Source organism: Gadus macrocephalus, chromosome 5 (assembly GCF_031168955.1).
Source record: "Gadus macrocephalus chromosome 5, ASM3116895v1".
Classification (NCBI taxonomy): Eukaryota; Metazoa; Chordata; class Actinopteri; order Gadiformes; family Gadidae; genus Gadus; species Gadus macrocephalus.
Genome location: NC_082386.1, coordinates 18,144,092 through 18,156,377, shown reverse-complemented (window position 1 = coordinate 18,156,377; position 12,286 = coordinate 18,144,092). Strand labels below are relative to the sequence as shown.

Here is a 12,286-nt window from a genome sequence, read left to right as displayed (position 1 = left end):
CACACACACACACACACACACACACACACACACACACACACACACACACACACACACACAAATTACAGTTAAAATCTCCCAGGCAGCCCAAAGGTCCATCAGAAATAAAATGATAAAATATGTATGCACACCCACCCACAGGCAGATGTTTATATATATGCTCATACTGTAAAGTGCAATGTAGAGATAAAATCAAGAATGTCAGTAATAAATAATTGGCTGAGGTGTGCGAGGGCCAGCACTGGGCTCTGAGTGGAGGCCCATGGAGTGGGTTCTGGAAGGCCCAGCAGGGACTAGCTTGAGGCGTAGCCGCCGGCGCTACAGGCTGGTGGGAGCCCCTCTCTCCCCACCGCCAGGGGTCCGTCGTGGGGCTTATTTGGCGCTGCGGTCGGCCTCCACCCAGTACTGCTCCGTCTGCATCTCCGTCAGCCGGGACAGAGTGCGCTGGAAGGCAAACACCTCCTCCGCCCCGCTGAAGATGGTGAGGTCACTGGCCGAGTCCTGTTGGGGGGGGGGGGGGGGGGGGATCACCGTCTCATCAAAATAATCCTACCCTAAAATACATATCCTCTCATTTTAAGTTGACTGAAAATCCTAACGTGTTGAATCCTCTTACTTTTAATTCAATTTAATAAATAGGTTGATCTTCTTTTTCTTTTTTTTCAAAGGGGCATTTACGTAAAGCTTCTCAAACCACTTCAGACACTTCACACCTCCTTTCATGTTTTTTCTCTATGTTCTTATCTTCACACGCACTAGAGTAGGACGCGTGTTCACTAGGGCTTTGGTCCCGTGAACACACGTCTCACAGGAGCAGGTGGAGGGGTAGAGGTAGAGGGTTTGCCGCCGCCCCCCCCCCCCCATGTAAGGCTACAACCTGGCATGGTTAGCAGCACGACACAGGGGCCGTGCTCGAGGGGGAGGAGGGGGAGAGGGGAGAGGAGGGGGAGAGGGGAGAGGAGGGCGAGCCGCTGGACGTACCCGTTTGAGGCCCAGGTCGTCCATGAGAACGTGGCTCTCGTGGAGGTCGTGGTCGTCGCCGCTGACGAAGATGTCTTCTAGAGCGTGGTCGGCGAGGATCACCACCCGCACCTGATCACAACAACAACAGCCTGTTGGACCACAACACCAGTGGGGTGTTCCACGAACGGAGGTTGAACAAACACAGAGTTAACGCTGAACTCTAGGTTGGTTGAGCCTGTGCCGACTAAACCAGAGCTGTCGGTTCCACCGCACGGGTTATGCATTAGTTCAATCAACACGGGGGGTTGGTTAACACAGGGTTGTGCGCGTCCACGCCAAACCTATAAAGACGTGATGTGTGGATCATGGAAACCCTGATCGAAATGGCGAAACGGGCCGCTTATTTCAATGAAATGGAACTCCAGGTTCTCCTGGAGAGCTATGACGAGGAGAAGGACATTATCACAAGAAAAGGGAACGCTAAAGCCTCTGCAACCCGGAGAACCAAAGCCTGGCAGCGGATCGCTGACCGCGTAAATTCGTTAGTTACATGTCAAAAGCATGATCCTTAATATTTGAGCCATGAATCTAATATCCCAGTTTAGCATTCTTAACGTTCCTACCACATAACCCTTTTCTTCTAAAAAAATATGTACTCCGATGGCTCCCAAGCGCTCAGCGGATCAAGTAAAAATAAAGCATTATAACATCATACAAACTGGTAAGCTTTTCCCACCATCGTATTGGTATATTTTGTCAGACCAGCATTTAAATTGTCATACCATAATTGTCACTCCTGCGTTCAAATAAGCCCTTTTTTTTTTTTTTAAGCCAATCGTAAAAAGGCCGACAGTCGGCAGACTGGATCTGGCCCTCAAATAGTATTTTCCCCGGTGGAGGAGCTGGCAATAGACATACATTCAGGGCGCCCTGGCATGGAGGGGGTACCTGGAGGTACCTCCTCAGAGAGGCAGGGCCCATGTGAGGTTACCCCACTGGTTGAATGTAGGTCAACCTAGGTTTTTCTGTTTTTCTTGTATTTTAGATTTTGTTTGTCTTCGAAGTAACACATGCAAACCGTGTGCGTGCCACAGCGCAAATGTTACAAATGTTTTTGGAACATTTTGGGGGGTGGGGGGGGGGGGGGGGACCCCAAAAGCCTCAGCCCCACAGCCGTGCCAGAGGTGGGCCGGGACCCCAACAGCCTCATCACCAGACCCTGGTACCTTGTGGTCGTAGAGGGTGTCCACCAAGGTGATGAGGCGGCGGGCTTGGGTCTTCTTGTTGAGGTCGAGGAGGGGGATGTCCCGGATGAAGACGGTGTCGAACAGCCGGGACAGCTCCAGGTAGTCGCTGGCGCCCAGCGGCTGGGATCAGACACAAAAGGTGCTCTTTTGTTTCGAAACTCAATTACATTTATACTTTATTTATACCTCGCAGTGCCCAACCAGGTAACACAATTACCAAAAAAGTAACACAATTACCATCAACATTATTTAAATGGGTAACATTTTAGAGGTTGATTTAAAAGGAAACAATATTGCAAACTACTAGATACAAACAGAGTTGCCCTACAAATTTTTCAGATTTGGTTGAATTATATTTAAAAATTGCCATTTCAAATCCCATTTACAGTTACAGCTTTCATCAAAATCAAGTGTGCAATACGCATTGTTGAAATGACCTCAAATGCAACTCTGATTCAGATGGCCTCCTTTAAACTAATTTCATATTATTGTCGTCATTACCTTTGTCCGCATTTTGCGTTCCTGTTTTGAACTAAAAGCGGACAAAAAATAAAGTTGGATTGAATGACAGCGGTAATGTGACACAGGGCGGCTCGGAGTAGACCTACTCTGTCACACAGCTCCTGGAATGTGCAGTCGGCGATGGTCCCGCAGGCCTTGGCCAGACCCACCTTCCTCCCCTGAACGCTGAGCACCCGCGGCCGAGTGACTGGAAAACATGATCACAACGCCGCCTTAAAGGGGTCCGCCACACTGCTACACGAACACAACGCCGCCTAAAAGGGGTCGACCACAACTGCTGTTCTCCTCCAAAGTTGGGCCGCCAACGTTTTTCTTCCAAATCAGGCCATCGGGCCGCATCGCATAGGGGCCATCTTGGTTCCAAACGCTATCGGCCATCTTGGTTACAACTGCTAGCTGCCACGCTAGCTGCCAAACCGCCAGCAAACATATAGAACCAAGATGGCCCCTACGCAAATCCCTCAAATTTTTAAACGGAAACAGAGTTCACGTCGCAGGACGTTATTATTTCATGCGTACGAGGACGTTCTCTCTTATATAAGAACCTACCCGTGCATGATGGTTCTGCTTGGCTATGAGTCAGCCATTCCACGAAAACAGCCCATCCTTAACTGAAATAGCAAACCCATCTGGAGCTGGATTGATGAGTGGGTGTGAACAATTTTTCCCTTTACATTTACAAGCGGCATACACACATACACACATCATATATACACTTCATACACACATTCACAAACCGACGGTGGAGTGTAACAGTGGAGTCAACAGTAACGGAGTAAACCGAGTAAACACCTTGGAACAGCCAGCTCATCAGGAGCAGTTAGGCAGAGGTTCTCAGACTGAGCTGAGTGTAGGCAGAGGGGATCGAACTAGCAACCTTCTGGTTACAATTCAACCCACTCTACCTCCTCAGCTAAGCCAGCCCGTTTGCATTAACATTAGAGCTGTCAGTTAAACGCGTTATTAACGGCGTTAACGCAAACCAATTTTAACGGCGTGAAAAAAATTATTGCGCGATTAACGCAATTATTTTATTAAAAAATAAAAAATAAAAAAAATCTTTTTCTTTTTTCTTTGGCTCAAAACAAAGAAGCAGTAGCCTGACTGCTATGTTCAAATGACATTTGTTCAAAGCAGTCGTTTAATTATAACTATAGGCTCTTTTTTTGTATCGTCCTGTTTTGATCAGTATATGCCAATGTTGTTATCAATAAAAAATCATTTGCACAAGGCAAGCCGATGCACTTCACCATGTTGATAAGAGAATTAAAATGAGAAGAATTATGGGACAAAAAAATTAAGGGATATTTAGCATAGAAAAAGAATTTGCGATTAATCGCAATTAATCGTGAGTTAACTATGACATTAATGCGATTAATCACGATTAAATATTTGAATCGCTTGACAGCTCTAATTAACATGCAACCAATGATTATTTAGGTAAACCACAAAACCATTGCCAGCTATCATTACATCCGTTCAATGAGATAAACCACAAAACCCATCAGTGCTTAAGGATTGAGCTGACTGAAGGCATGTCATAGCAGCTACACTACCAAAAACCATCTTTTACCATTGCACTCATTAATTCTCGGATGCAAACAGCAGAACAGAGATGTCCCCAACAGAGGTGGCCTCAGTATAGAGGACTCCCAGGTATAGGGTCTACTTTAAGAGATCTTCAGGTCTTACTGTCGTTCTGTTTGAAAGCCAGCTCGTCAAACATCTTGTCAAGGGCAGCCTCCACGTCAGGGTCGCTAGAGCTGTCACCAATAAAAGAAAAGATAATTAATACTATTCAAACAATACATTCTATTTGGATGCACGCAATACTCAAGGACCCCTTACTTGAAGATAAGGAAACCCTTATTATGATAATAATAATAAGATAATAACAATTTATAACCAAAGTCTAAGGAATCAAACATCAAGTCCTCCCGGGTTAATTAACGTGGAGCTACTCATAGTGTTGCGTTTGGTCCACGTCGCGGGCGTCTCTTACAGGAAGTAGAGTTTTCCGGCTGAGGGTCTGTTCCTCCTTCGGTAATCTATTCCTGAATCCAGGCGCAGGGTTTGGCAGTATTGCTGCATGAGAGGGAGCACAGGGGATGCTTTCAAAAGAACACAAAGAAATGATGGCCGTTATCAAACAGCATCAGGCTTACATCAAATAAGGAATTCAATTTGCCTCACATGAATCTATATTGTAAGATTAAAGTCTATATTCGTTGATACAAAAATGGATTGATTAATCCAACGAGCCAATATTTGGTGACATGAATCTACGGCTCCGATAAATGTTTTAGAATAATAATATAAAAAGTAAAATTGTCATAAAACATCCTATAATGTCCGGACAAAAAATAGATAATTATTACAAATGGTGAAATGAAGATGAGGTTAGCAGTATATAAAATAACATAAGAAGCATTTAGCAATATTCATATGCCAGCTTGTATATTATTGTACATATATTGTACATTGTTTAATATATCAGCATTCTTCCTCTTACCTGCAGCACAGCAATGAAAGGCACAAAGTTGACTCTCTGCAGGCCATTCTTGTACAGGTCTAAAGAGAAGAGACCACACTTCAGCTTTTCTGTGCTGAATCCCAGGTGAGTACATGACACCATCGCACATGGTTTTAAGATAAGAGAGCATGGCATTAACTCTGCCTGGGTTAGGGGTTGGACTGCCCCTGGTGGCTACCCATGACTATAATGAATGTTCTCATGATTGCATACAACAAGTTGGGAAAAAAGCAAACCTTTAAATACATGCCGGTGCAGTCCAATTCTGTCTGACATTTTTCATTTTAGAGGAACTTTTCTTCTACATTCTATTCCTCAGACAAATCAAGCTTTGATTTTCATTGAACTGTTCTTGTGAAATGTACAATTATACATTATTATTATTATTATTATTATTATTATTATTATTATTATACAGCCCCCAAATGACTTCTTTAGATTATATAATCTAGTGAAATCCTCATTATCCATCCTAATTGGCCTGTTTCCATGAACCTGTGTACTGCTGCTAAATGGCTCCATTCCTTCACAGTCTCCCAGGGCGTCCCAGCAGTGGGATTCAATCAATAAGGTCATTGGATGTTTACGGTAGAGAGAGAATGTTTAGCGTTTTCCTGCATTTCTACCAAATTGCTTGTTGTTGTTCAATACTTGTTTTTTACCTTTTCGGGTCAACACAGAGACAGAGACAGAGACAGAGACAGAGACAGAGACAGAGACACACACACACACACACACACACACTCACACTCACATACCTTCAGGGGGCCGGTTCGAGGTCGCTACGACGACGACACCGTTCCGGAAGAGGTTCTCAAAGAGCTGCTTCAGGATCATGGCGTCAGCGATGTCGGTGACCTGGGTGATGGGGATGGGGCGGGGGGGGGGGGGGGGGGACGACATTGTGAACCATATCACCTCACAATGCAAAATTATGCACCTGTGCAACCTCCCAATTAATGGGGTGAATGGAGGGAATCGTACAGCCAACTAGTGCTCCGGCCTGTAAAGGACCAACGGATTAATATGACACATCAAAACACCCTTATCGGCTCTTACAGTGAGCTTTCCATTGAGGAGATCCAAGTTCGATTCCCACTGGGGCCATCCACGGCCTGAATATGCACTCTCAGTGTTGGCCAAGGCTCTTTGGTTAAAAAGCTTCACCCAATGCCAGATATTTATCGATTGCTTTTGAAGCATCACAGAATAATGGAGCAATCATTTACACAAGGCCGGGGGATGTGTATTGATCTGTTAGGATGTGATTTGTGATCATACCACTACACTACTATTATTTTGGGGTGGCATGTGGCTCAGGAGGTGGAGCGGGTTGGCTGGTAACCGGAAGATTGCTAGTTTCCTCCCGGCTCCTCCTAGCCAAGTGTCGAGGTGTCCCTGAGCAAGACACCTCACCCTAACTGCTCCCGACGAGCTGGCTGTCGCCTTGCGTGGTGGACTCTGCCGTCGTGTGGGAATGTGTGAATGGATGGGTGAATGTTGAGCAATATTTTAAAGCGCTGAGAGACCACTGGTTAGAAAAGCGCTGTATAAATGCAGGCTATTTACATTTGCCCTTCAGAATGTTGCTTTTGGTATTTGGTATGTTGTATGTCCTGTCCTGGCACTGAATGTAGGCACTAATGATATGTTATACATCCTGGCACTAAAGTATTAGTTGTATACAATTCCTTGTATACAGCAAACTATCTTTGCTGCATACAAGGAATTGTTAAACCAAGCGATTGTTAGTGCATTGCACTTGATATATTGTTTCGTCTTCTTCTTACAAATGTACTTATGGATTTGTAAGTCTCTTTGAATAAAAGCGTCTGCTAAATGCCTTCAATGTAAATGTCAATGTAGAATACCTGGAACTCATCGAAGCACAGAAGGCACGCCTCCTCACTGATCTCGGCGGCCACGGGTGCGATGGGGTCGTAGGATTTGGCCATTCTCCCTGCCTTCCTCTTCGGCATGCTCTGCTTCAACCGGTGGATTCCTACGAGGGCACGCAAAGACATGTTACACGTCATTAAAACAAATACTGGCATCTTTAGATAGAAATTGCATTTGTTCTGAGAGAGAAACAGAATGTGATACCGCGGAATAAAACCACTAGATAATATATTGTGATCATAAACTGTTTATCGTGGTTCAACTTATTTCAACTTATAGCAATATCAACTAATAAACCAATTTCACTGATCGTCATTCATGTCATTATTAATATCATATAGCTACATGAAAAGAAGATTTTCTTTTTATTTAGCCTTTATTTAACCAGGAAAAGTCCCATTGAGTTACAGTAACTCTTCTCCCAGGAAGTCCTGGCCAAGGCTGGCGTCAAAAAGTTTGAAAACACATAAAGGACAGGACAAAGGTCACACACAAATATCATACAAGAACATAAAGACATGACCCTTAATATGCCAAACAACAAGCTAATACAGAGTACTGACACTTTTGTGCATCTTTTGTGCATCAATCAATCCACATGCTCAACACTGAATCAATCTCTAGGTCAAGGAGAAGGTGAAGGGACTTTTACGTTGCATGTTTATGTCTTCTTTGTGTTTGTGTTTCTCTGTTTTCTGTTTGTGTTGTGCGATGTAATGCCCTTCAATGTACACTTTGGACAATTAATGTTACATGTTTGCAGTGTTGCCACAGTTACCTTGAAAAAGTAATCTGATTACTGATTACTAGTTACTCCTTAAAATAGTACCTTAGTTACTTTACTGATTACTTGATTTTAAAAGTAACTAAGTTAAATTACAAGTTACTTTATTAGTTAAATTTAGCTGCGACAACATCCCCTGCCGCCTCAAAATAAAAAATTACAATCGGTTTTGCCTATACTAACTCCCCCCCCCCTGTCAACAATTGATACTTATCACAAACATGCAGTGATGCCATCACATCACATGCATCACTGCATGTTTGTGATAAGTAACAATGGAGCATCTAAATTGATGCAAAACAAATTTCGAACAAATAAAGTATATTATTATTACAACACCATATACAAGCTTAAACACATTCATATGACTCTGGTGCTGCACAAAGTGACTCACGTTTGTGAACGTCCAGCATGAAGCCGTGGAAGTGGACCCTCTTCTTTTTCTCCGTCTCAACGTGGGAGTAAAACATGTCCATGACCATGGTCTTACCCGTGCCTACGCGCCCCACACACACACACACACACACACACACACACACACACACACACACACACACACACACACACACACACACACACACACACACACACACATTTTAAAAGAGACCCAACACTTTCACTAAATGATTTAAATACTTTGAAAATTGACTGCTTCTACCTACCAACGTCTCCAAAGATGTAGTAACCTTTCGGCGGTTTGGGCTTTGTGAAAAACTGCAAAAGCGACATGAAACTAAAGTGAGGCGACAGACAACACCTCAATGGAAAAACGTTCAAAGAAAAGCATAAAACGCACCTTTTTAGCGGAGCATGCTTCTCATCAAGCAGTTGGTCGTCTTTGTTTGACTAAACTCTAATCTTTCTCTACCGCTAGCACTTGTCTATTGTTATTTTACACTCTATTTCTTGTTCCTGTTGGATCAGTTCCCTTGTAAATAATCTTTTGTCCTGTTTTGCAGGAAAAAATTGATATTTAAAAAATGATTTCATTGACAAGTGAACACCAGCCGCCGGTCGGTACGAACCTTGGAGAAGAACGACTGGGGGGCGTTGCTGTAGCCTCGCAGGGTTTTGTGCATTTGGTCCAGCTTCTCCACCACGGCTCTCTGGTGCGGGTCCTCCCGAAGGGCGCCCTCTCTGGTCAGACTGTGGTAGTGCTCCATCGGCCCCGAGGGGCCAGCCGCGACCGCCTGCTTGTCCTCGACCGCCTGCGGTGGACTCGCTGTGTATCCTAAAAGATTAACCGCAGGTAAAGGTTAATGGTTGCGTCAGCGCTGTGTCAAACGCACACGGGCAAGCACGCACGCATGCACGCACACAGTAGCCTACTACAGCCAAATAACTGTGAGAGCCAAGTGACAGTGTGTCTGCATAATCAAAGTTCAATTACAATCCTGATAAGCACACTACAGCTGTCAGGAAGCCCACATAAGCAGCATACAACATTTCGACAGAAAAAAAAGTCAATTCAGTGTCCACCAAGCCAGCTGACAGGCCATAAACGAGGCAAAAGGTAAACAATGGGGCTGTCACACAGTGATCCCATTCAGAACAGGGAAGTCGAATGCAAAATAAGTTATATATTTATACTACCTCGAAACCTATAACCGTGTTTAACTAGGTTGAATCAATCACCCCTTAAAAAAGACGAGATTTTTATAATCTTATGTCCAAATCAATTAGGTCTATCAATTAACCAATATCCAATGGCAGAAGATGAGATGCAAATGAGTATGGCATCGTTCAATATAATTTAAAGTAACGAGCGAACAAGCAGAGCAGATACGGCAACTTTTTAAGGTCAATGTTGAGCTACAAAAGTTCATGGATGTAAACATTTGCTTCAGCGGTTACAGAACAGGAAGGCAAGTGCAGGGTAGGGCTGTCATTCACAGAACTGAATACAAATAAACTACAACTTACACTTGTCATCTAACAATGACACGTCCGTCATACAATTCTTACCTCGTTTTGCCAGGTCACTCAAAGGATTGACTAGGGTTCTGGATAAACAATGGTTTTTAAACAGAACCGGTTTGAAAAGTGACATTTTTAAAGACAGAGGGATGCAGGTCGCCATCTTGCTTTGCAAAAAAAATGCATCGAAAAACTTTATTAACTAAAGCATGCAAACAGCAGCACGGAGGCAGCGTTGGCATTACCTACAAGCGCCGTTAGGGGTCAGTGTTTCAACATAACATTAAACATAACGGTTTAACGTTGTGAATATGATGATATTCATAACAATGATATTCTTTATATGAAGTTGTATACGATAACCATGATCGTAATTATTATTCAGTCAGTCACTGTATTAATTGATCATACCAAAAAGAGTCGTTTATCATGTCTTGGCCTATTTTATACGAAAGTAATAGATACAAATTAATCACAACAGCAATACCCTCAAATATGACCAACGATCATTTAGTTCAAGGGTCCACATAATATCCACTTGATATTTTATGGTTTATGAAATTGGTACTTTATTAACATCAAACGTTATTGTTAGACGTCAATGTAAACTGCAACCGAAATATCGAATTAAACAATTGTGTTAGTAAAGATCACGGCCTATAGAATATAGTATAGTACTGAACCGATTAGGACTTAATACAGCGTGCACGCGCATGCTCCAATGTGGAAACACTTATCCTGCGAACATGCACGCGCGCCACGGCGATGTAAATGGTGCTTTTGAACGTTTCATATTCATAACGTTTCATATTCAGGGTCCCGCAGTGTTCCCGGTGAGATTCCCCTTCCTAATGAGAGGGCGCGCGCGGGGCTGCCTAATTATATCTTCCATGTTCGGTGATGCTTCAGCTGAAGATAAAAAATTGACAGATATCCGACAGGATGGCACGGGCTGTACAGGCTTGTTACCATGACAACAGCCGTTCATCCATCCTCTCTCTTCTCTCTCTTCTCTCTCTCTCTCTCACTCTCTCTCTCTCTCTCTCTCTCTCTCTCTCTCTCTCTCTCTCCCCCCCCCCCCCCCTCCTCTCTCTCTCTCTCTCTCTTCTCTCTCTCTCTCTCTCTCTCTCTCTCTCTCTCTCTCTCTCTCTCTCTCTCTCTCACTCACTCACCCGCCATCCATTTCTCTCTCTCTTGCTCTCTCCCTCACTCACTCACCCACCATCTCTCTCTTTCTTCCTTTCTCTCTCAAGCCCCCCGTCCCCCGTCCCCCCCGTCCCTCCGTCGCGCGCACATATGCACATACACACACACGCTCGCTCAGACAGGCGCACACCGGGGATCCGTCTTGCTTTGAGATCCGCGCGGTTAAAGAAGAGACGGTAGATTCAGATCCACCGGCAGCCACACCATAGTCGAGTCCAGCCTTCTTACATTTTGATGGTAAGTATAAAAAAAGCGGTTTGTTTACATAATCTGTTACCGTTTCTTGTGTGTGTATGCAGGAGGGGGGGGGGTTGCGGTTATCGTGCAATAACGTTGGATATGCTTCATTGCTACGTAAAATCATTTTAATTCACGTCGTCGGCGGTCAGCTGCTGAACCGGCCGTCGCAGCGTGCACACGTCACGTGTCCCGTTCCTTGTTGGCGTGTTGTCTTTTTTACGACCAGTGGCGATAGCTGTCATCGTAATGTTAATTCATAGCCGTGTAGCCATGGTGAACCCAGCCCCCCTCCTCCTCCCCCTCCCCCTCCTCCCCCTCCTCCACTACTCAATGCATTAGTCTAATGAGATGTCTGCAGACAGTGTGTCAGGCTGCAGAACAGATCAGAGCCGCTAACATCCGTGGAGTAAACAGCCTCTGTGTCTTCCCGTCAAGGGCTAGCGGGGGCTGGGTTTTGGTGTGCTGGTCTCTTCTGGGTCCCCTCGTTTTTCCGGGTCTGAACCCGTTCCTATAGAAGGCGGCAGGTAAAGGCAGCGCCGGTGGTAAATATTAGTCCCGTGACAGCCCGATGGAGCATGCATGGCTGCCTTTGTGTAGCTTGAGGGACGGAGCATTGCTGCTATTTCGTCTAGCGGTCTGTGATGTTGTAGTGTAACGTAAGGATAGCCCATATGGCCACGTCTATGTATCACACTTTGCTCCTCGTCACCTCAACCACAGCGGTTTTACTTGCTAAAACTTAAGGGAGAAACTCCAAAACCCCAAAAATGATGAATTATGGTTACGGTTTTGTGGGTTTTATGTTTGTGTGTGTTTTATTGTATCTTTCTCTGCTGTTGTGTCCCCTGTTAGGCATTTTATATTGCAGTTATGCACAAAATGAGCAATATAAATACGTTTGATTGATAGACTATGCGTGTGGTTGTGTGTGTCTGCGAATGTATCTGTATGTATGCATATCTGTGTTTGAGTGTG

General features: G+C 44.4%; 1 protein-coding gene across 3 annotated transcripts; it reads right to left on the bottom strand.

Annotated features, from left to right (window-relative positions):
- Nucleotides 1–118: 118 nt before the first annotated feature.
- On the bottom strand, nucleotides 119–10,043 carry afg1la (AFG1 like ATPase a). 3 transcript variants are annotated; one of them, XM_060051550.1, is made up of 13 exons: nucleotides 9,914–10,043; nucleotides 8,974–9,179; nucleotides 8,611–8,662; nucleotides 8,343–8,444; nucleotides 7,137–7,267; nucleotides 6,024–6,123; nucleotides 5,245–5,303; nucleotides 4,735–4,817; nucleotides 4,425–4,495; nucleotides 2,819–2,919; nucleotides 2,190–2,330; nucleotides 982–1,092; nucleotides 119–501 (listed from the first exon to the last, which is right to left on the bottom strand). In XM_060051550.1, the coding sequence occupies exons 1-13, from the start codon at nucleotides 10,026–10,028 to the stop codon at nucleotides 373–375; spliced, it is 1,401 nt and encodes a 466-aa protein (XP_059907533.1). In that variant the 5' UTR covers nucleotides 10,029–10,043; the 3' UTR covers nucleotides 119–372. The 3 variants fall into 3 exon arrangements, with proteins under 3 accessions (XP_059907533.1, XP_059907535.1, XP_059907534.1); XM_060051552.1 differs by lacking the exon at nucleotides 9,914–10,043 and adding an exon at nucleotides 8,745–8,896 and having other exon boundaries at nucleotides 8,974–9,114; XM_060051551.1 differs by lacking the exons at nucleotides 8,974–9,179; nucleotides 9,914–10,043 and adding an exon at nucleotides 8,745–8,967.
- Between the last annotated feature and the right edge of the window lie 2,243 nt (nucleotides 10,044–12,286).

What these genes read in the sequence shown, in the direction of transcription:
- afg1la (XM_060051550.1), bottom strand. Translation starts at nt 10,028, where the DNA reads ATGGCGACCTGCATCCCTCTGTCTTTAAAAATGTCACTTTTCAAACCG. An exon ending in TGTGCTTCGATGAGTTCCAG is followed by an intron (nt 6,124 to 7,136) that starts GTATTCTACATT and finishes CCCATCACCCAG; the next exon opens with GTCACCGACATCGCTGACGC. An exon ending in ACACCCTCTACGACCACAAG is followed by an intron (nt 1,093 to 2,189) that starts GTACCAGGGTCT and finishes TGTTGTGATCAG; the next exon opens with GTGCGGGTGGTGATCCTCGC.